We start from the raw sequence: 24,319 nt of genomic DNA, 5'->3' as shown, positions 1-24,319 counted from the left end.
TATTGTCAAACAGATTCCGTTTCGTGTCTTCCGCCCATTGCAGCGGAATGGCAATTGCTTCGGAACCGGAATCAGTTAGACAGCGCTTAGTCGATAGATTCATGTCCACCGGCAATACAAAAAGTCTGCATCTTTGGGCGTATAATACCCGACCAGTAGGGTTAGTTTCTCATTCTTGGTTCATCTAATCTCTGTTTCTTTTGTGTATAGCAAAATTTTCATATAACCTATTGTTTTAATTTATAGAGCACACTGGTTGTTGCTTGCTATCAACCCTATAAGAGAAGTGGTGTATTATCTGAATTCGGTAAATGGTGACTGGACCAATTATCCGGCTATGAAGGAAATGATTGATTTGTAAGTGGGATCGTTCTAAATATTCGTGTATATTTATATATTTAATTATTTGTGAGATCAATCTAAACATATGCCTTTATATATTTGTTAGATCAATACAAGTGTTCCGAAGTCAACGAGACGCACAGGTATCCCGGACTAAATCAAACAACATTACTTGGATCAAAGTGTAGGTACATTATTTTTCACAATTTTGCTTATAATATTTTTGCTTATAATATTTATGCTACTTGACTATTGTGATATTTGATCTTATTTGTTTTTCTATGTAGTGTCCGCAACAGCGAAACAGTTCAGATTGCGGATACTATGTTTTGAGGTTTATGAAAGAAATCCTTCAGGCGAATCCATTAGTGATTCCGCTCACGGTATGAATTTATAACTTAAGATAATTTCATATAATTTATTACATTTAACTAAATCATTCATATTATGTTTTTGTTTTGTAGTACTTGGACGAATTCCGTGCTGCTTCGTACCCGAGACTTAAGTTGGAAGAAATCAAAGAGGATTTGTGTCAATTTTATATTCAGCAACTTTTCATGTAGGATTTGTGTCGATTTGAAGTATAATATTGTTATGTTACTGATTTAGTTTGTAATGATGTATATATATAATTTTGGATATTATAATGGTATTATATTAGTATATATATATTGTCCTACCTATGGTTGAAAATATATCGTCGAAAATATATTACAGGTCGAAAATATTACAGGTTGAAAACATATTACAGGTCGAAAATATTACAGGTCGACTGGGAGGCTTAAATTACAGGATGCACATTAAAATACCTCATTTAGCAACGACAGCGCTTTTAAAAAGCGCTCTTAAAGGTTCGCCTACGAAAGCGCTTTTTAGTAAAAGCGCTGCCAAAGATTAAAAAAAAAGCATAAAAAATAAAAAAAAAATGCAACCTACGAAAGCGCTTTTACAAAAGCGCTCTTATAGGGGGGCTATAAGAGCGCTTTTTCCAGAAAAAGCGCTCTCATAGGGAGGGATACTAGAGCGCTTTTCTGGAAAAAGCGCTCTTCTAGGCTGAGCTACCAGAGCGCTTTTTCCAGAAAAGTGCTCTTATAGGGGGGCCTACCAGAGCACTTTTTCCAGAAAAGCGCTCTTATAGGGGGGGTCTACCAGAGCGCTTTCAGAAGCGCTTTTGTTACCTACGCCAGCGCTGGCTTTCACAGCGCTTTTAAGCGCTTTTAAAGCCCAAAATAAGCGCTTTCGTAGGCCTTCCGTGTTGTAGTGGTTTGCATGTAACCACCCAGATCTATTCTATATCATGCTATGAGTCCATTCAAAAGGTTAGTTTGCATTATAATTAAGTGTGCATAAGAAAACGAAAGTTACATGGTTATGAACATGAAGATGATCGTGCACATGTTTGAGGCTATTTCAATCACATGCTATGGTTCAATACTTACCTATGATGTTATACAAGAGTGATAGGATGATTATTTTGTATTGATAGTGGCTGCAAATATGAAAACGAAAATTACAAGTATTTGATATTTTTTTGACAATTTTATGAATTTCTTAGCTATTCTCTTGGTAGATTTTCGTGTGTGTGTTGTTGATGAAGCATCCTACTTCATTTATAAGCAATGAAGTGCTGCAAATTGAAGCTAAGAAGCATTGATTGCTTTTTTGAACTTTTGATTTTTTAATATTAAAAATCTTTGAATTTTTGACCATGGCTTGATTTTCTTCATTCCTCTTGCTATAGGCCTGCTTTGTACCTTCATGCTGCAGAGTGTTGATCAACTTTGATGGCTTTAGCTTAAGAACAAAGCATGGTATCATTGTCCTTCACCATTTCTTTTTCAATTTAACTTTAAATGTAATAAAATTAAACCAAAAAAGAAATAAAAATGTTATGGGCCTTAGGTTGGTCGTGGGAGGCCCTTAACATTATTAGAATCATGTTTGGATCATGAAAACTTGGCCCCTTTTGGAAGAAAAAAAACATTTTTGATCAATGTTGGTTTCATGCATTTTCCCAAAAAATAGCCAACTTCAACAAGGCATAAATCCCTCAATTTTGATCATATGAAGGAGTTCTTGTACTTTTTAGAAACCTCAAGATGTCCTCTACAAGCTACTTTGAAATTTTTTTTCATTTGGAGAAGTTATCTTGATGTTATGGCCTTTGACAAAAAACCACTTTTTGTTGACTTTGAAAATGACCTGTAATGTCTGAGCTCATATTTTTCAAATGGTGAATCCTATGACCATGGGATCAATTGCACTTGAAAGATAATTGAATTTCCTTCAAAACAAGCTTTGGTTGGAATTTTTTGAATGAACGAGGAGAGAGTTATGGCCGGTCAAAGTTCAGTTGACTTTTTAGGAGAAAACCCTAATTTTGAAACTTAGGGTTTTGTTGATTTTTGATCTTTTCTTGATGAATTATGATCAAAAAATGATCAAATGATGAATATTTTGACAAAATATGGATGTTGACAAAAATTTCATTTTTGACTGTCTGTTGACTTTTCGGTCAAACTGGTCGTCTGTTGACTGTTTGAGCTGCTGACTGTGCGTCTGAGTGAATTGAAGTTTGAAAATTTGTATGGTGGTACTTTGAGACATATGGAGGTCCATGAAATCCACTTGAGGTCTCAAAAAACTCGTTCTCCTGAAAAAAAACAAAAACCCTAGTTAGGGACTGTTTGTGTAAGAGACAGTTAAGCGTACCTGATTTTTGTGCAGTGCTGAGTCTCTGCTGATTATGTGATTATCAGAAGACTTCTAGAACAAAAATCTTGGAATTTTGAAATGCAAAAGATTGATTTGATTGATGATACAAAACACGGAGAATTGCACTGTCAGCGGGTTTGACTGTCAACTGGCTGTCCGGGCATTAACGTAACAGTTAAAGTGAAAATTCAACAGTTAAAGTTAATTTTTTTTCTTTTTGTTTTTTATTGTGTTAATGGTGAAAATTTATTTACATGAGTTGTTAGAAAAACACAAACATAATAAATAAATAAAATACACTGTACGCGAACGAAATTACCGATAATAACCTTGAAAAATATTTAATGCACAGAAAAATAAATATTTAATTGGCAGAAAACACACAAAATAGTATCTTAATAATTAAACGATAGTATGATAGATAGTACGACATTTAATACTGACAGTACAAATATTACATAATATAATGAACAGTATGATAAATAAAATAAACGGTACATTATTTGAAAACAAAAGATACGACAAACTTTAAAAATGACGATTAAAAACCCATGCTATAAATAACAACATATAGATGATCGGGAGTGTAAGCAACCCAGGTCCGCATTTTTCAGGACTATGCAGACAGAAAAAGGACATGATCACCACCAAGACAGTGATGACCATAAGAAAACACGTATCCATCCACTTCGCCATTTTTGCAGGGGAATAAGAGAAAATAAATATGAGGTAGAAATTTGAGAGATGAGTTGAAATTTGATGTGAGAATTTATGGAAAAAATGAGAGGTATTTATAGAGTGAAAAGAAAGATAGAGACGTTGGGGAATGAAATGATTCCGTACAAAAAAGGAAAATTTGAGTGGTAGTAGGATTTGAAAGAAAGTGTATGGTAGGGTTTGAAAACAGAGATGTATAGAATAAAGTTAGGATTTGATTTTGAAAGAAAGAGATTTGAAAAGAAAGGAAAAGATTTTGAATAGAATATAGTACAAAAATTAGTGGGAAACAAAAACTAATAATAATTTACTCGTTACCAGTACAGTCTGAATCCCCGGACTCTGCGCCTGCAAAAAAATTTAATTCTGTACCAATTGCGTCAGTACTATTTATCTGCAAATAAATCTTAAATAAACAGCGTGTGTGAAGTAATAAACAGTATTTGGCGTTTGTGTAAGAATAAATTCAACAGCGAACCAAAATACCGTATAAGAAAAATTCTAAAAAACCGAGTATTCATAAAAATCAGGATATTTGTGAAATAAAAATCCAAGATTATATGAAACTCCCAATTTTTAGACAGAAGTCTGTTGTCTTCTTCTTGAAAAAGATGCGGGCAAATTTTGGGGTATAACAATGAGCAACAAGTGTTTGACTTGAAAAATTAATTTTTTTAAAAAATACATTTATAAATCTAGGAGATACAATATTGCTATTCATAAATTTTTAGACTCTCTGTAAAAGAGCAACTGCTTCTGTGCTAAGAAACCAAGTGTTTCTAAGACAAATGGTATGAAAGCGTGTTGATTGTTAGAACACACTTTTTATGTTTGACCACTTTAACTTGAAGAAGCTTTGAGGGTTATATGTCCAACAACAAAACGTAGAGTCCTCATTCCCACCAGTGGATAAACTCTAATCAAGTTCACATAAGCATGTTTCCCTCCTACCCACCCATACACTAGAACATTTGTTGTAATTGTTAATCTACCCTCATTTGTTTCAATCAAGATATTCACAAGTGTCTCTTTCTTCACAGATATTGTGGTCCGCCGAAATATATCAAACATGATATCCCTTACAAGGTCATGTCGGTATTTGAAGCCTGAAAGCTATATACAATGAATCACGTGTTCCCCAAATATATCATAGACAATTAAAAAATCTACCTTTAAAAAACCAGTTTTTCACAACCACTAATTCAATTAAAACTTTAGTGCATCCTTTAAATTATTATTACTATAATTTCAAAATACTCATTTAAAGCTAAATTCATATCATGATTTTGTCTTCAAATAAGAAGAAAAAAATTCAAAACACCATTTTTTTTCTTCAAAATCAACTATTCAAATAAAAAGTTTAACTAAAATAAATAAGATTTGAAAACACCCTTTACAAACTTTTTACCAACTTTTAAAATACTCATTTTTCACAAAGATGAATTCAAATCGACATATGATCGGAAAAATAGCAAGTGTACTATTTTTTTCTTTGTAGTAATAATGAGGATGAAATTCTGGCGTTCAAATTACATATGTCCTAAGAGATGTCAAGACAACGTTTTCCAAACACACACAATGACAAGGTGTAAAGTGCAGCGCAGAAATTTTAAAGAACATAAGTAATTGTTCACCCAGTTCGGTATCAACAATACCTACTCTAGGGGCTACCAAGCCAGAGATAAGTCCACTATGACAGTATCAATTCAAGGCTAAACAATCTCCAATTTACAACTTCTTACTTAATCACTACTCGTGCTAACTTCTACCTAAGATTCACATAGGTATGAGGCCCACCTCAAATTCCCCTCGATCACAACAGTGATAAACAACTACAAATATCAGAAGACACACTTCAAAAACACATCCACTCAATGCTTATAAGCTTATGAGTGAACACAGAACTTACAACTCGTTGATAACACCAAACTCAGTTATCAATATGATCTAAGAGTGATTCACAATAGACAAGACTACACAAACCCTAACACAAAATACAATGTAAGTTCGCACAAAATAATAAATTTGCATGGAACATCTTGTCCATCATGTTCCTGTCACAGCCGGCCAAAAATCGCACCATCGAGTGCATCGCACGCTTGAGGTACAAATAGAGTCACCTCTGATCTTTATTTATTCCTAGAAGCAAAGGGAAAATATCGAACAAAACCCACGAGAAAAGGAAAATGGATAAGATGGTCATCGCAACCAAATTAGGGTTCGGGAGTCGGTTATGCGAGGGGAAGGTAGTAGCACCCCTCACATTCTTCGTACTCGATAGGACCCATTTAGCTAGTTTTTTGAATGAGTGTTAGCATGATGTTTGCATTCTTAATTAATCGAGAAAAGCATAAACAAAAAGGTTTTAGGTTTTTTATTATTGTGCTCGCCAAGACATTGCATCTTGTGCCTATGTATTCCTCGTGCAATGGGAAAGTCAGAGTATTTGTAGTTCGGGTAAAAAGACTACAAATTTGTTAGTTAATTTTAGAAGGGATTTTTAGTGAACATTTTGAGCATAGGCGTGCTCCAAGTGCGTGTTCACCCAAGATATTCAAAAGGAAGCGAATCCAATTGTCACTTGTTATTCAAATTGATGAAAAAGATATTTGCAGACTCCTAGTAAAGGTTTGAGCATATGTGTTTTCCTAGCGCGTCTTTACCCAAAATATTCAAAAGGATGCGAGTCCAATTGTCACTTGTTATCCATGTTGGTAAAAAAACGATATTTGCGTACTTTCAGTAAAGGTTTGAGCATAGGTGTTCTCCTAGCGCGTCTTTACCCAAGGTATTCAAAAGGAAGCAAGTCGAATTGTCACTTGTTGTCCTTGTTTAATTAGTGTGTTTTAATCCAAAAGATCAAGGTATTCAAGAGGTGTACCCCAATTGTCACTTGATCTTTTGATTTGATTTAAGAAAAAGATTTTGTATTAATAACTTGACGTTGGATCAAGCGTTTGAAAATAATTTGAATTTTTTTTTTTTGATTTTTTTTAATAAAGTAACCTAACAACTAAAATTATTTAATCTAAATGACATCAATTTAAATAAAAGTTAACAATTAAAATAAAACAAAGTGAGGGGGTGTAAAAGAAATTGAGAATTAAAATTAGTAACTCTTGGGCCCAAGAGCCCAATTCTAACTAAATCATAATTCATTAATTATTATAATAATAATATTAAATATAAATTATAAAAAAAAATGAAAATATTGAAATGGGAGGACGGTCCCCCAAACCTTCTTCTAGAGACTTAGTTAGTGAGAACCTATTAAATTATTTTGACTTTTTTCAAACCTCATCTTCTTTATAATAAGAGCCAAACACTTGACATCATTACTACACTTGACATCTTCTTTAAATTAACATTAAAACAAGATCATACACTTCCAATTCAAGAAATTTCTACTACACTTTTTAGAATTTTTCATACAAACTTTTTTTTTGTTAAAAAAAACAACTTTCTAACACTTTTATGCTCTCTACAAACTTTCCACAGAACAAGCATGAGTTCCACTATTCTTTCCAAACACATAAAATCCAAGAACTCAAATCATAACTCTAAGCAAGGCAAAATGAGATTATGCATGTTTTCTTCCTCAAAACAAACAAAAGCAAAAAAGCATTTTTAAGAATCAATCTAAAACAAACATCAACAACATAAATTAGAAACAAGAGAGTGAAAGGAAATAAGCTACCGCAATGAAGCTACATCAACAGAAGCGGCGGCCCGGCAGAGCGTGACCTGAGGAAGGGTGGCGGACCGGTTTTGTTCCGACATTAAGGAGTTTATATGGTTGTGGGTATGGTGAGGAAGATGGTGTTGTTTGTGTTGTATTTTGTGTAGGACAGTAGCAAGAAGAAGATGGAACTTTGGTGTTGAGAAGTGTTGTTGTTTACATGAAGGTTTATTATGAAGATGGTGATGAACAGTGAAGGGTGGAGACAATAATTTGTGCATGGATAATTTGAGAAATCTCTTTTTATTAGTTGCGAAGGTTTATTCTCTTTTCTCGTTATGCTTCCTTTACCAATGAGTAATGTGAAAATTCTTCCATGGAAATTTATATTCTTAGGAATAATTAATAAGAAGAGAACAATTCTTTAATTTATTATTATTTTAATTTTATTTTAATTGGATTTATGGAGTGGTTGAGATTATGAATGAGAGAGAAAATTTAATATTTATTTTTTAATTAATTAAAATTTTGTAATTGATTGTGTGTAAAATAATTTCTTAAGTATATTTCCACCTAAAAAAATTTCCAATTTCCAATGTAAATGTCTTCCCACCTTTTAGGGTTTTCAACCATTATTTGGACTTTAACATGTAAAATGGGCCTAAAACAAATACATTCAAACTCCTCATTTTTTATCTTTTATACATAATAATAAAAATGCTAAACTAAACTAAACTAAAATATCAATTCTAATTAAACAAAATTAAATTAAATATTTAAAACTAATTTTTTATAAAAATAAAACCTATCAAATAAGAAAAGAAATGTACCTGGAAAAGACTCATTTGCCCTTTGTTCAAAAAATTACACCTAATTGTTTTGGGGGTAAAATGTGTCTAAATTTTTTTTTTAACTAATGATGTCATATTGTTCAATTCTAATTAAATGGTTGTTGTTTTATGCTTTTGTTTGCTATGTTTGAACTGATTGATGATGTCATACGGTTTAGTTGCTATTACTTTTCCTCTTTTACCTTTTGTCAAGCTGCAATTCAAAATTCAATTTTGAAAAGAAACGAAATCTTCAGACACTCTCTCCCTCTCTCTCTCGTCCTTTCTCTCACTCACACTCTCTCTCTCTCTCTCTCTCTCTATCTCTCTCTCTCTCTCTCTCTCCCTCTCTCTCTCGTCCTTTCTCTCACTCACACTCTCTCTCTCTCTATCTCTCTCTCTCTCTCTCTCTCTCTCTCTCTCTCTCTCTCTCTCTCTCTCTCTCTCTCTCTCTCTCTCTCTCTCTCTCTCCTTCCTTCTCGTTATTCTTCTTCCTTCTTTCAATAGATATGCCTTTTCCTTTTCGTTTTCCTCTCAAAACTAAAGCTACATATGCCTCTCTCTCGTCCAATGTTTTGGAATCTTCATTCTATGTTGCGGTTTAAACCAATCTTCACAAATAAACCCTAAAAGTGATGTGCTTATTCAACATATGAAAGCGGGGGCTTTGTTTATGTTTTATTTCGGTTGATGACGGCCGGTTCAGTTCCACGGTTCATATTTCGCCACCAAAGTTTCTATTTGTCTATAGGTATGTTCATTCTTGATGATTTAGGGTTTATATGTGTTGTTGATTGGGGGTTTTCTTACGGTGTTTTATTGATTGGGGCTTTTTATAACGAGATCTTAATGCTGATTATTAATTTCTGTTTGTTTTAGTGGCCCTCATACATGGTATCTACAGGTCAGGAGGAAAGGAAACATGGATGTATTTGTTTTTTAGTACAAGCTTTTATTTTGTGTGTTAATTTTTAGTTAGGATTTCATTGAAACTGTATATTTTTTGTCTCAGATGTTTCCAATCATTGAACTGGAGAAGTTGATTAAATGTTTCTTTTCTATTTCTGCCACCCTGATTTGATTTGTTGATGTCACTTATCCATGTTGGACTTTAAAGGTTTCTTTTTTATGTTCTTGGTTGAACTTGCCGATGGAAGCCTACTCAATGTCTTGCAGCAAGTTTCTACATTTTCACCAATTGCAGATGGAAGTATACTTGTATGTTTGTTGGTATATTTTCTGAATAATAATGTTAGAGTGATGAAAACTCTAATAATAATGTTGCATAATGTAAAAGAAGGCATCATTCTTTATTAAGGTGGGAACTAAACCGAGTTGGGTGTTATGCTCACGATGTTCCACGACAGAGGAGGGACTGTTGGAAGAGGGGGAGGTCCTACTCATCTTGCTATATTATCTCAGCCATTGAAATTAATAAATCATTGTAGATGGAAAAGACTAATCTCTTTTCTGTTCTAATTAGATTTGGCGTATTTATCCTTTCAATGCAGGGTGCAGTGCAGGAAAATATAGCAGGGAGGATTCCTGCCATACCAAATTTTCTCAGTTTAGTATTTTTGTTTTTAGTCCTTTTAACACTTTTGGGTAGGATAGGATTCAAAACTCTTGCCTATTCTATTTCTTACAAGCTATATTTTGTAGCTGTACTCTTCTGCATTTGTGAAGCTCTTCTTCATCAAAGTGGTAACTCTCTGTATGATCAAGGTCTCCATCCAAACATGCAGTCCCCACAATCAACTCTACTTGCATTTGATTATCACTCAACTACTGGTAATTATCAACAGGTTTTTTAATTCTCAGCTTCACAAGTTCATAAACTAATTGGGTGAAATTATCCCTATTTCTAAATTTATATTGTCAAATTTTAATGTTTCAAGTTTTTCAGTATTATTTTCTCAGATCTGATTTCAAGTTTTTCATGAGGATGTGTTCACGAGTTATGTTGATAAATCAAAATCAAATAAATGGGTATTTATGTCCATAACTATTTATGTATGTTCATGTTCATATGGCGGTGTTTTTGTTTATTTGGAATTGCAGTAACATTCTTTCCAATGCCCGTGAACTGATGAGTAGCAATGACTTTCGCCTCTTCGAATTGCATTTATTAGTGAGAATGCTACATGGGCAATTAGTTATGATTGGCTTGAAATTGATTATATTAGTTATATGCCTTACTAATCTTTCAATAATAGTGTTCTGATAATTTACAGTTCGGATATTTTTGATATAACTAACCATGTTGTTGTTGTTGCTGCTGCAAAATATTTGAAAGAGATAAAATCTGTTCATCCTGCAGCATCGGGCACCTGTTGAAGGATAGAAAAACACTTAGAAAGGGGGGGGGGGGGGGTTGAATAAGTGTGACTTCAAAAACTTATAAGATAAAAACAATGAACACAATTATTTTTATCCTGGTTCGTTGTTAACGAAACTACTCCAGTCCACCCCCTTAGAGTGATTTACCTCAACTGAGGATTTAATCCACTAATCCAACTGATTATAATGGTTATCCACTTAGAAAACTTCTAAGTCTTCTAGAGTATACAAATCACAACTTGATCACCCTAGGAATTCTTCACTTAGAAACCTTCTAAGTCTTCTAGAGTCTATTGATCACAACTTGATCACTCTAGGAACCATTTACAAACAATGTAAAATAATGTTTACAAGAGTAAGATTGCTTATAATAAAGCTATAATCACAACAGTGATATTTCTCTTAAGTTCTAAGCTTAACACTCACTAAATATTACAAGAGTTTGTGAGAATGAAGATGAAGTTCGTGAGCTTTGATTTTGACAGTGTTTCAGTATATTGCACAAGTGTTCTACTTTTCTGCTTCTGATCAGAACTTCTATTTATAGGCGCTTGAGAGGAGATGACCGTTGGGAGCATTTAATGCTTTGCGTGAATAGTACATCTTTGCATTTAATGTTTCACACTTTTGTCAATTACCTCGAGCCTTGCTTTTCCTGCTTTTACTGACTTTGCCTTTTGTAGCTTCTAACGTTCTTTTTGCCAGTCAAAGATTAGACTTAATAGCCTGTCATCTTGTACTTTCTTCTGGACTCATATTTGTAGATAAACAACGTTTGAATTTCAGATTCAACAGCTTGGTGCAGAGCATCTTCTTGTCTTCTGACTTTGAAGAGCTTGAGCGTGATACCATTTAGATTTCTGCTTCTGACTTCGTTCTTCTGATGCTTTCAGTTAATGTTCTGATTCTGCTTGACCAGCTTCTGATGTCTTGCCAGAGCATGTTCTGATGTAGCCATCCAGAACCTTTTGAGTCAGTTGCTTCTGAGCGCTGATTTGTGCATACTCTTTATGTATTTCCTGAAATGGAAAATGCAAAGGATTAGAGTACCACATTATCTTATACAAAATTCATATATAATGTTATCATCAAAACACAGAATATTGATCAGAACAAATCTTGTTCTAACAATCTCCCCCTTTTTGATGATGACAAAAACATATATAATTGATATGAATTTGTATCCAGAATATCAGATGAACAAAGAAAATTACACATTTATAGCATAAGCATATAATCAGAGTGTGTGAATATGTCTCCCCCTGAGATTAACAATCTCCCCCTGAAATCGATACAAGAAGAATTTTTAAATAAAAGACTTCCCTGAGTATTTTTCATTTCAATTAAGACTTTCACGTAGCATAGAACTTCAGAACATTCAGAGCTTCTCATCAGAGCTTCCATTGGACAGCTGCAGAGCTTTGAATTTTCCCTTTGTAATCAATTGTATCAAAGCATACTTGATTGTATCAGAACATTCTTAAATGTATCAGAACATTCTTGAATGTTATCAGAGCATTCTTCTTGCTTCTGATCTTGAAGCTTCAGAGCACTAAGCTTGCTTCAATTCTCTAAGAACATGCTTCTTCTTAGAATTGCTTTTCCCCATGTATTTGCTTCTCATTTTGAGCTTTGACCAGAATGTCATATTCCTGCAAAACTATCAAAGACAGAAAAACTTGCAAATAATGTTAGGAATGTTGAGACTTAATCCCAGTAACTGATATTATAAACCAATTCAATTATCATATTTCTCCCCCTTTTTGTCATAACATCAAAAAGCATAAAGATTCATATGAACAAAACAAACAGAGTGAAGAAAGAACAGATAATTTTTCATTGATAGAAAATCAGATGATAAAAAAAAACGGATGCAATTCAAGCAGATGCAAATAAAAAAGAAAACAACTAAGACACAAAGACAGATTACGACTGGATGAACCTAGAAGCTAAGACGGCCAGAAGGTTGTTAATCTCAGCAGTGTCTTCAACTTTCTTCTTTGTAGCTTCCTTCTGATCATGCATGAAGGATATGAACTCAGCATTTGCATCATCTTGCTTGTCTAGACGAAGAGCCAAGTTAGCTTGATTCTGTTGGAGCTCCTTCAAAGTGTTACTCAGCACAGAAGGACCAGCAGAAGCATCATCAAAGCTGTTGTCCATAGCAGGAGGATTTGTAGCAGCTTCAACCATAAGAACATCTCCTAGATTTTCCTCAACAGGAATTTCTTCAGTAGGATGTTCTAGGCCTTCAAGAATTGCAGCTAGATTCTTTGGAGGTGTTTGAGCAACAGGTTCTGGTGGGTATTCAACTTCTGGATATACCATATTTGGTGCTTTTTCAGAGGGATGCTCCCTTAACCAGTTGAATAAGAATTGAAAGTCTCCAGTCAGAACCTTGTAAGGATGTGGCGTCCACACAACCATAGCCAAAGGATTCTCTTCTTCTGCAAGCTCATCAACAAACTCCTTCTCTTCAAGAGGTTTCTAGCTGGTAATGGGATGGTAGTATCTTCCATCATCATACTCCAGAAGGTAACCTGAAGGTCCAGGAGCTGCAGCAAGACACTCTTTCTGAAGGTTCAGAAAGTCAGACTAAATCTCCCTTCTAACGATTCTCCAGATCTTGCCAGCAGCAACATGATCCAATTTGGCATCATGTGCAACCTTCAGAGCATCTAAACCTATTCTAACCTTAAGAGTTAATAATTCAAAAAGTGTATCAACAGAAGGTCTAGGCGGTGATGTTCTGGGAGGAGGGTTAGGTATTTGAAGATGGAGAGAGGAGATTTGCTTATCTGGGTAAGATAGAGCATAAGCTTGAGGAACTCTATCCAAAACAAATTCTGTTTCAGAAGAGGGTGTTTGAGAGGGTGGTTGAGAGGATTCAGCCTCATGATCTGAGTCTAAAACCACAACATCAGGAGTTGGTTTAGGTTTACGGGGATATAGTTTCATGAGACGGGTGAAAGAATCAGAATTAGATGGTTCAGGAGATGAAGGTGTGAAAGGGAAGAGCTCAGCATTGTTTACAAGGGTGTAGTTGAGATGTGGAGGAGGTTGAGAAATGGATATGTTTGCGTGAGGAGGAATGATGGTGTTAAGGGGTGGGGCTTCAAATATAGGTTCAGAAGCTAGGGGTACATAATCAAGAATAGGCGTAGTGCCTTTAGACTTGGGTGAAGGAGAAGGGGTGAGAACTTTAGTGGTTGGAGGTGGTTTAGCAGGGGCTTTTTCTGGTTGAATTTCTGGGTTAGCTTCTACTGATACATTCTTTGAATTAAAAACAAAATCATAGTCAGGTTCAGAAATTACAATACCTGGACCTCGTTGCTTCTGCTTAGCAGGTACTTCTCCAACTGTTTTCCTCTTCTTCTCCTTCTGTTCAACCATCTTCTGCTTTCCTTTTAACTTTTCCTTCTCTTTTTCCACTTCATTCTGCTTTTCTTTTTCAACATCTTTCTTCTCCAACTTCTTTTCTTCTTCTTTCTTCCTCTTCTTATCTTTCTTCTTTTTATTTCTCTTCTCTTCTTCTTTCTTATCATCCTTCTTATCTTTCTTCTTCTGCTTCTTCTTTTCTACTTCTCTTTCTTCCTTCCTTCTGTTCTTCAGCTTTCTTGTCATTCCTCTTCTCTTCACTGATTGTTGGAAGGTCTAGCTTTCACTTTGTTCTTTTGTCTTGCTCTGGCACAACTTCTGGAACTCCATCCTTAGTAGTCAGAAGTTTCTACTTGCTTATCCAGATAGGATCACAGTCAGAACCAACTTTTTTGTGCATAGCAATGTAATGAACAATAACTTTTGGTCGTTCATTCCTGAAGAACACCTCAAAATTAGCCAAAACAAGACCTCTTCTGGTTTTAACATCTGGGTTTGTTTGAGGAGTGGAATCAATAGACTTGATTATACCCACCTTCTTCAGAGTGTTAGCATTCAGAGTACTCCCAATAATGGTGTAAGGATTATTGATTATACCAACAGACTCAAGGTGTTCAACAATCTTTGATTGAACCAGAAGATTTATGATGATTCTCCCAAAAGGAATAACATTTCTCTTTTTGTTTGGATACTTCAGCCTGTTTTCATCTCTAGAGTCATTCACCGCATGCCACAAGTGATTGAATATGATGAAAGGAATGTCCACCTTTTTTTGCGTACCAATGCAATACATAATGTATTGTTGGTCCTTATTGACGAAGTTTAATGAACTTGTTGATTTCCTGTGGTAGAAATAACCCAGAAGAATCTTAGTCCATACCTTGTATATGGTTTTTAGATCCTTAACTTTCTTGGATTTCTTCCCATTCTGAAAGATTTCTGTGTAGACAGCATCCCAATCAGTTCTTGGAGTTGCTTCAGTAGCACCTTCATCATTCATCAACCCAAACAACTTTCTTAAGAGGGATTCTGTGATTGCGAAGAATTCACCATGAACAAGAGAGAATAGCTTTAGGCATTACGGTTGCATGAACCCAGAATTCCTTCACTATGTCTGGATAGACTGGTCCACACAAATCATATTTCTTCAAGATGAATCTCAAGTTTCTCTAGATTTTCAACATCTACCATTAACTCACAGATAACTTCCAACTGATCCCATGGAATCGAATAGGTTATTGGGGGAACAAGTTGTTGCTCTTGTTCTTGTTCATGTTGATGTTGTTGCTGGGAAAACGAACCAATATTCTAAGAAGAAGGGGAAGCCATTGAAGCACTTCTGAGATTTTTAGGTTTCTTTTTAGGGTTTGAGAAGAGAGAGAAAAGGTTGCAGAAACGCATAAACTTAGAGAGTGATGAATGTGTGAAAAGAGAAAATGAGATTATGAGAGATGTTTAAATAGACACGGATTTGAAACAAATATGCAATGAGATTCTGAGAATGAACAGTTACAGAATGCAGAGAATCAAATGCATTTAATGTTGAGTGACTTTAAGGTAAAACGTGATATTTGAAATGATTTGCAAAGTTACCTAGGGCGGCGTCTCATCAATTGCACGCATGCTTGTCCCTTCAGAATGAACACGTGTTCATCATCTGGAATAGCTGGTGACGGCTGTTTTGCTTTAAAAGAAATTCTGAATCAACTTAGACATATGAAACGTTAGCAATAACAGAATCAGAATATCTAATTGATAAACAAGTTTAAAATATCTGATAAGAAAATAATTGAGCATTTTAAATCTAATTCATATATCAAAACTTCTCATCCTTTCACTCTGGGCATAAATCCATACTGATATTCTTCAGAATGAACTTAAACCTATCTTCAGCAAGGGGTTTTGTGAAGATATCAGCCTACTGATGTTCTCTATCCACAAAGTTTAAAGAAAGAACACCCTTCTGAACATAGTCCCTAATGAAGTGATGTTTGATCTCAATATGTTTAGCTTTGGAATGTAAGATTGGATTTTTAGATAAACAAATAGCAGAAGTATTATCACAGAAGATGGGAATGTTACTCTCATATATCTGATAATCTTCTAGCTGACTTTTCATCCAGAGCATCTGTGTACTACATCCAGCAGCAGCAACATATTCTGCTTATGTTGTAGAGAGAGAAATTGTGGCTTGCTTCTTGCTGTACCATGAGATCAGATGACTTCCCAGAAACTGACAGCTTCCAGAAGTACTTTTCCTTTCAACTCTATCTCCAGCGTAATCTGCATCACAAAATCCTACTAAGTTGTATTCTTCAGATCTTCTGTAGACTAAACCAACATTAGTAGTACCTTTCAGATACCTCAGAAATCTCTTAACAGCAGATAAGTGAGATTCTCTAGGATCTGATTGGAATCTAGAACACAGGCATACACTGAATAGAATATCCGATCTAGAAGCAGTAAGATATAGAAGAGATCCAATCATACCTCTGTAGAGCTTTTTATCTACCTTCTTACTTACCTCATCCTTACCTAATACACACGTTGGATGCATAGGAGTCTTTGCTTCTTTGCTTTCTGAAAGATTAAACTTCTTCAGAAGTTCTTTCACATACTTGGTCTGATGAACATAAGTTCCTTCAAAAGTTTGATTGATCTGGATCCCAAGGAAATACTTGAGTTCTCCCATCATTCTCATTTCAAACTCTGCCTGCATAGACTTAGCAAACTCCTTTCCAAGTGTAGCATTAGATGTCCCAAATATGATATCATCAACATAAATTTGGCAAATTAAAATATCCTTTTTAAAGGTTTTACAGAAGAGAGTTGTATCCACTTGTCCGCTAGTGAAACCATTATCCAGAAGGAAAGAACTTAGTCTTTCATACCAAGCTCTGGGAGCTTGCTTCAGGCCATATAATGATTTCTTTAATTTGAAAACATGTTCTGGAGACTTAGAGTCTTCAAAACCAGGAGGTTCGTGGACATAAACTTCCTCATATATATAACCATTTAAGAAAGCACTCTTAACACCCATATGATATAGAGTGATGTTATGTTGAGTGGCAAATGAAATTAGAAGACGAATAGATTCTAACCTGGCCATTGGTGCAAAGGTTTCTGTATAGTCAATGCCTTCTTGTTGACTATAGCCCCGAGCAACCAGTCTGACTTTATTTCTTACAACTTCTCCTTTTTCACTTAGCTTGTTTCTGAAGACTCACTTAGTTCCAATGATGTTAAATCCTTTTGGTCTTGGAACCCGATCCCAAACATCATTCCTTGTAAACTGATTTAGTTCTTCTTGCATGGCAATTATCCAGTCAACATCCTCTAGAGCTTGATCAACAGAAGTTGGCTCAATCAGAGATACTAGACCAAATTGACATTCTGCATTGTTCTTAAGGAATGCTCTTGTTCTGATAGGATCATCCTTCTTTCCAATGATAACATCTTCTGGATGAGCAGAGTTGAGTCTAGAAGATCTTTTGGGTGTTAGCTCTTCAGATATTCTGAGATTCTCTAAAGAAGCAGTAAATTGATCTTCTGACGCTTTGCTTCTGGGTTCTTCAGGATCTGAGTTAGAGATTTCTATATCTGCAAAATTCTCAAACTGCTTTGGCTTTTCAAGACCAAGCTTATCATCAAATCTGATATTGATTGACTCTTCCACTACAAGAGTTTCAGTATTGTATACTTTGTAGCCTTTTGAGCGTTTAGAATATCCAAGTAGAAAACACTTCTGAGATTTAGAGTCAAACTTATGCAGATGATATTTATTGTTCAGAATATAGCATACACATCCAAATGGATGGAAATAAGAAATGTTAGGCTTTTTGTTCTTCCACAATTCATAAGGAGTCTTATTTAGAATAGGTCTTATGGAGATTCTATTCTGAATATAACACGCTGTGTTAATTGCTTCTGCCTAGAAATACTTAGCCATATTGGTTTCATTGATCATGGTTCTGGCCATTTCTTGTAGAGTCCTATTATTTCGTTCTACAACTCCATTTTGCTGTGGAGTTCTAGGACAAGAGAAATCATGGGCAATACCATTTTCTTTGAAATAAATCTTAAAGAATCTGTTCTCAAATTCACCACCATGATCACTTCTGACCTTTATGATTTTGCATTCCTTCTCCGATTGAATCTGAGTGCAGAAGTAAAAAACACAGTATGAGACTCATACTTGTGTTTCAAGAACTTTACCCATGTCCATCTGCTATAGTCGTCTATGATGACTAATCCATATTTCTTCCCTCTGATTGATGCAGTTTTGACTGGGCCAAAAAGATCAATGTGCAGAAGTTCTGGCGGCCTAGAGGAAGATACAACATTTTTAGACTTGAATGCAGGTTTTGAAAACTTCCCTTTCTGACATGCTTCGCAAAGAGCATCTGATTTGTATTTCAGATTAGGGAGTCCTCTGACCAGATTAAGTTTGTTAATCTGAGAAATCTTTCTCAAACTAGCATGACCTAATCTTCTGTGCCAGACCCACTGCTCTTCACTAACAGACATAAGGCAAGTAACCTTTTGATTCTTAAGATCATGAAGATCAATCTTGTAAATGTTGTTCTTTCTCTTGCCTGTGAATAAGATTGAGCCATCCTTCTGACATATAGCTTTACAAGACTTTTGATTGAAGATAATGTCATAACCATTGTCACTTAATTGACTTATGGACAATAAGTTATGAGCTAATCCATCTACTAAAAGAACATTAGTTATAGAGGGAGAGTTACCAATGCATATGGTTCTAGAGCCAATGATCTTGCCCTTCTGGTTCCCTCCAAACTTAACTTCTCCAGCAGATTTAAGCTCCAGGTCTTGGAACATAGACCTTTTTCCCGTCATGTGCCGCGAGCACCCAGAGTCCAGGTACCATGACATGTTTTCCTTTATCTTTTTGGCTGCCAAGGATATTTGCAACAGGAATTATCTTTTTTTTAGGTACCCACATTCTTTTGGGTCCTTTTGGGTTAGTCTTCCTCAAGTTCTGATTGAACTGAGGTTTATCATGAAAATTAACAGGAGGTACAACATGATATTCCCTATTCTGAACATCATGATATTTTTTAAGATGTGCAACATATTTCTTGGTGTGTGTTATGTGGAAACTCTTTGCATGTGATGTGTGCCTAATATCATGAGAGTGGCCATACTTGAATTGATCATACAGAGGTTTGTATGTGATTTTCATCTCATCAACAGGTTCAAGTTTATATGGGGTTTCACCCTCATAGCCTATGCCAAGTCTCTTGTTTCCACTAACTGCATATATCATAGAGGCTAGCTGACTTCTGCTAATACCTCTAGATAGAAACTTCCTGAAACTCGAGTCATATTCCTTCAGAATATTGTTCATACTTGGAATAGACTTTTCTTGAAAATTCTGGTATAACAGACTCGGAATGTCATACGCAAGGTTACGACACCTTTTCTGTCATCAGCTGATAACACGATTTTATATCGTATATTTAGCTTGAAATCCGTAGATATTTATAGCATTTTCCGTTTATTATGCTGATTTATTATGATATTACGCGAGTTTTTGCTTTGTTTCAGGTTTTACACTCTTATTATGACTATTTGTGAAAAGGAGGAGAAATGGAGCTAAAACGACCACTATTTATGCCTAAAAGATGAAAAATGGGTGCTGAAGTAAAAAGGCAGTGCAAATAAGGCCCAAATATGCTAAAGAAGACCCAAAGGCCCAAAAGAGACGAACCAGCCCACTGAAGATCAAATGTGCGTGGCCCAAACCACACAAGCAAGTGGAGACGCACGTCTCCAACGTCTCTATGCCACATCAGCAAAAGGGAGACGCACGTCTCCATTTCCCTACTTTTTCTCCACTGGAGACGCACGTCTCAAGTCATTCAAAGGCACTTCGTGAAGAAGCGGAGACGCTTGTCTCCAAGCCCAGTCTGAAAAGCTCCCTCTTTTCACGCAACGTCACAGCAAAACCTCCCCTATAAATAGAACCTGCTACCTCAGTTCTAAAGGTCCGATTTCCTGCTAACGAAGTGCTGCGAAATTGTACCGTGCTTTATATTTTCTGCCTTCTTTAAATTCAAACAGTTGTTTTCTCACAACGATTTCTACACCGGAAATTGTTGTGAACCTTTTAGAAATCTAGCCTTACGTTAGATTTATCACTTTTATTTTCCTTGTTTTATTTTCCGTCCATTTAAATTCTGAAGAACGATCCAGCCAACCTGTGGTGGAAGTTCAGTACTCGAAGATTCAATTGCAATTTATTTAATTCAGGTTTAATATTTACCGCCTTTATTTATATATATTTATTTGCATGATATATTATATGCCAATTAACATGCCTTTTATTATAAGCCAAATTAATTCATGCATGCTTAACTGTATTAATATGTCTGGCTAAATTACTAAGGTATCGGTATGTAAAGTAAGTTAACTGTGGGATCCGAAATAAATTGGCTTAATTATGTTTTGTTAACTATCACCTGTTTTTGGTTTGTATGTCTAATTTAATTAGTAAGTCTTAAGAACAATAGAGCGAAAGTTTGAGGTCTTAAGACGGTCAAAGGATAAAATCAATAGAGCGAAAGTTTGAGATCTTTAACTGGATAGTAGACATAGGACATTAGTTTTAAGGATGGCGAAAGCGTATTAAAACTAATTGGGACTTATTTATTTTCAAAAATTGTTTTTACACCCGAGCGGGATGGCGAAAGCGTATGTTAGGGATATTAGCATGTTCCGAGTCAACAGAGCGAAAGTTTGAGATTAGGAGATTTAAATAGATAACAACTTCATAAAACAGGCATTTTATTAATTACGTTGTTTCCAAAAAGCTTTTCTAAAATCTAATGGGATGGTGAAAGCGTACATTAGGATTAGGATAGTAATCTAAATCAACAGAGCGAAAGTTTGAGACGAGGATTTTTAACCAATTGAATTAGTAAAGATTTTTAATTAAATTATGCAAAAGCCAGTGGACCTTCGGATCACCTTAAGTTAAACGAAATACATACTGATATATGTCTTCTATTATATTTCTTATTATTCACAATCACTCTCCCTTAGGAACAATCAAAATATTAGTAGCCTTAGCTTTACATAGTAACTTTAGATAACGGTAGATCGATTCATAGTCCCTGTGGATTCGATATCTTTTAAAACTACACGACACGACTGTGCACTTGCAGTCATCAGATTAATAGACACGTAAAGTCGCGATCAAGTTTTTGGCGCCGTTGCCGGGGACTATTTAAGTCGATATCGTAACTCACTGTTACACCGTAGAGACTAGGCAATTCTTTCCTTTCTTTCTGAACGATTGTATGCCAAATACTCGTTCACAAGGAGGAGATTTAATACAACGAATTAACGAGATCGAACGTTTCATTAACGTCAAACGTCGAGCTCGAAATCTTCCCGAAGTAGCACCAATTCCGATTAATCAGGAATTGACTTTTACTGATCCAATCAATCAAATCACCCCAAAGTTAGAGATGGCTGCTCTTCGTCCTCTTAGAGACTATGCCGCTCCTTCGCGCGCTGAACCGCACTCAAGTATCGCACCACCTGCGATTGAGGCAAACAATTTCGAACTGAAACCTTCGTTGGTCTAAGCTGTTCAACAGAATCAATTCTCTGGAAGCCCTATAGACGACCCCAACCTCCATTTATCTGTGTTCGTGCAATACGCCGACACTGTCAAAGCTAACAACGTTAGTTCCGAAGCTATTCGATTACGTCTCTTTCCTTTCTCCTTGAGAGATAGAGCTAGAGTGTGGCTTCAATCCCTGCCTTCTAATTCTATAACTACATGGGATGAATTGAAGAGAGTATTCTTAGCGAGATACTTTCCGCCTAGCAAAACTGCTATGCTAAGAGGTCAAATCAACGGATTTACCCAGAAAGATAACGAATCACTCTTCGAAGCTTGGGAACGTTACAAGGACATGCTTAGACTATGCCCTCATCATGGACTCGAACCATGGCTGATCATCCATACTTTCTATGGTGGTCTTCTATATAACACTAAAATGACTATAGATGCCGCTGCTGGCGAAGCATTAATGGACAAACCTCATGATGAAGCATACAACCTCATAGAGAACATGGCACAAAACCATTACCAATGGGGTGGAGAACGAGCCGCTCTAGAGAAAGCCTAAACCAAAGGAGGAATGTACGAAATAAGTGGTATAGACCGCGTTAACGCTAAAGTAGACGCTTTAACTCAAAAGATCGAGAACTTAACCATCACTCCTTCAGCCACCGCTGCTGCTGTAACACCTAACTGCGAGATTTGTGGATTGACCGGACACGCAGTTGCCGAATGTCAACTCTTGACTGGAGTCCCATCTGATCAAGTAAACTATGCTCAAGGAAACCCTTATTCTAACACGTACAACCCTGGATGGAAAACCACCCGAACTTTTCTTATAAAAACAACAACGCGTTGTACGCGCCTGGACAAGCACCTGCTGTGCCACCTGGCTATCAAAAAGCGCCTGTAGCTGCTCAAAACACCCCTAGGAAGTCGAATTTAGAAATCATGATGGAGAACTTTATAGCTTCCCAACAACAAACCAATAAGGACTTCCTGAATCAAAATATCCACAATAGCGAGCAACTAAAACAACTATCGAACAAAGTAGATGCCTTAGCTACGCATAACAAAATGTTAGAAACTCAGATTTCACAAGTAGCTCAACAACAAGCACCTACTGCTGCCCCTGCTGGCACGTTTCCTGCTCAACCACAACCTAATCCTAAAGGACATGCGAACGCGATAACACTACGAAGTGGAACGAACTACGATGGACCTATTGATCCTAGAACTCAAAACGCACCCATGTCCCAACAAGAGCCAAAGGAAACCCAAAAGACATCAACCGATGATCAAACTGCTAAGACCAATGAGAACAACAACGAAGTGGAACCTGAAAAAGAAAAACCTTATGTTCCACCACCACCTTATAAGCCACCAATTCCTTACCCTCAGAGATTAGCGAAATCAAAAACCGAAGCGCAATTTAAGAGATTTGTAGAACTTCTGAAACAATTAAACATAACCATACCGTTCACAGAAGCCATAACTGAAATGCCTTCGTACGCTAAATTCCTAAAAGAAATCCTATCAAACAAAAAGAAAATTCCTTACCGCTTTAGGATATAACATATCAGATCTGAAAGGAATAAGTCCTTCCCTCTGTATGCACCGCATTATGCTCGAAGACGATTGTAAAACCTCTAGAGAACATCAAAGGCGAATAAATCCTATTATGAGCGATGTGGTTAAAAAGGAAATCCAAAAACTGCTAGAAGCCGGAATAATATATCCTATATCCGATAGTAAATGGGTTAGTCCTGTTCATGTCGTACCAAAGAAAAGAGGAGTTACTGTAATCCCTAACGCAAAAGGCGAATCTGTAGCGCAACGTACCCAAACTGGATGGAGAATGTGCATCGACTATAGGAAGCTAAACAAAGCCACCAAAAAAGACCATTTCCCTTTACCTTTCATAGATCAAATGCTCGAACGCCTAGCTAAACACTCACATTTCTGTTATCTGGATGGATACTCCGGATTTTTCCAAATTCCTATCCACCCTGACGACCAAGAGAAGACCACGTTTACCTGTCCGTATGGTACATTCGCTTATAGACGAATGCCTTTTGGACTTTGCAATGCACCCGCGACCTTCCAAAGATGCATGATGGCAATATTTGCCGACTTCCTAGATGGAATAATGGAGGTCTTTATGGACGACTTCTCGGTCTGTGGAGGAAGTTTTGAAAAATGCTTAGAGAACCTTGAATTGGTACTTAAACGATGCGTAAGCGTAAACCTAGTCCTTAATTGGGAAAAGTGCCACTTCATGGTTCGACAAGGAATTGTACTTGGACACATCGTATCTGATAGAGGGATCGAAGTAGATAAAGCCAAAATTGAAATTATCGAAAACCTTCAACCTCCCAAAACTGTTAGAGAAATAAGAAGTTTTCTAGGACACGCTGGTTTTTACCGACGTTTCATTAAGGATTTCTCTAAAATAACCAAACCCTTAACTGAATTACTAATGAAAGACGCCGAATTCATTTTTACCGATAAATGCACTGAAGCATTTCATACGCTTAAACGGGCATTAATCTTTGCGCCAATTATGCAACCTCCCGACTGGAATGAGCATTTCGAAATAATGTGCGACGCAAGCGATTATGCTGTAGGAGCCGTTCTAGGGCAAAGAAAGGATAAGAAACTACACGTCATATATTATGCGAGTAGAACCCTAGACGAAACTCAAATGAATTATGCCAC

The 24,319-nt window shown here is 36.0% G+C and overlaps 1 protein-coding gene and 1 non-coding gene across 2 annotated transcripts; both read right to left on the bottom strand.

Annotated features, from left to right (window-relative positions):
* Window positions 1-13,218: 13,218 nt before the first annotated feature.
* LOC131596330 (extensin-like) lies at window positions 13,219-14,016 on the bottom strand. The gene has a single exon (XM_058868955.1). It carries the CDS (start codon window positions 14,014-14,016, stop codon window positions 13,219-13,221), a length of 798 nt encoding a protein of 265 aa, XP_058724938.1.
* Window positions 14,017-21,875: 7,859 nt separating this feature from the next.
* Window positions 21,876-21,982, bottom strand: LOC131645376 (small nucleolar RNA R71). The gene has a single exon (XR_009297002.1). It is a non-coding gene; the product is annotated as a small nucleolar RNA R71 (small nucleolar RNA).
* Between the last annotated feature and the right edge of the window lie 2,337 nt (window positions 21,983-24,319).

The sequence above is a fragment of the Vicia villosa genome, linkage group LG1 (genome assembly GCF_029867415.1).
Source record: "Vicia villosa cultivar HV-30 ecotype Madison, WI linkage group LG1, Vvil1.0, whole genome shotgun sequence".
NCBI lineage: Eukaryota > Viridiplantae > Streptophyta > Magnoliopsida > Fabales > Fabaceae > Vicia > Vicia villosa.
The sequence above is the reverse complement of the archived record's forward strand: the minus strand, read 5'-3'. Positions and strand labels throughout refer to the sequence as shown.

Excerpts from the sequence above, each read along its gene's own strand:
- LOC131596330 (XM_058868955.1), bottom strand. The coding sequence starts at position 14,016 with ATGGTTGAACAGAAGGAGAAGAAGAGGAAAACAGTTGGAGAAGTACCT.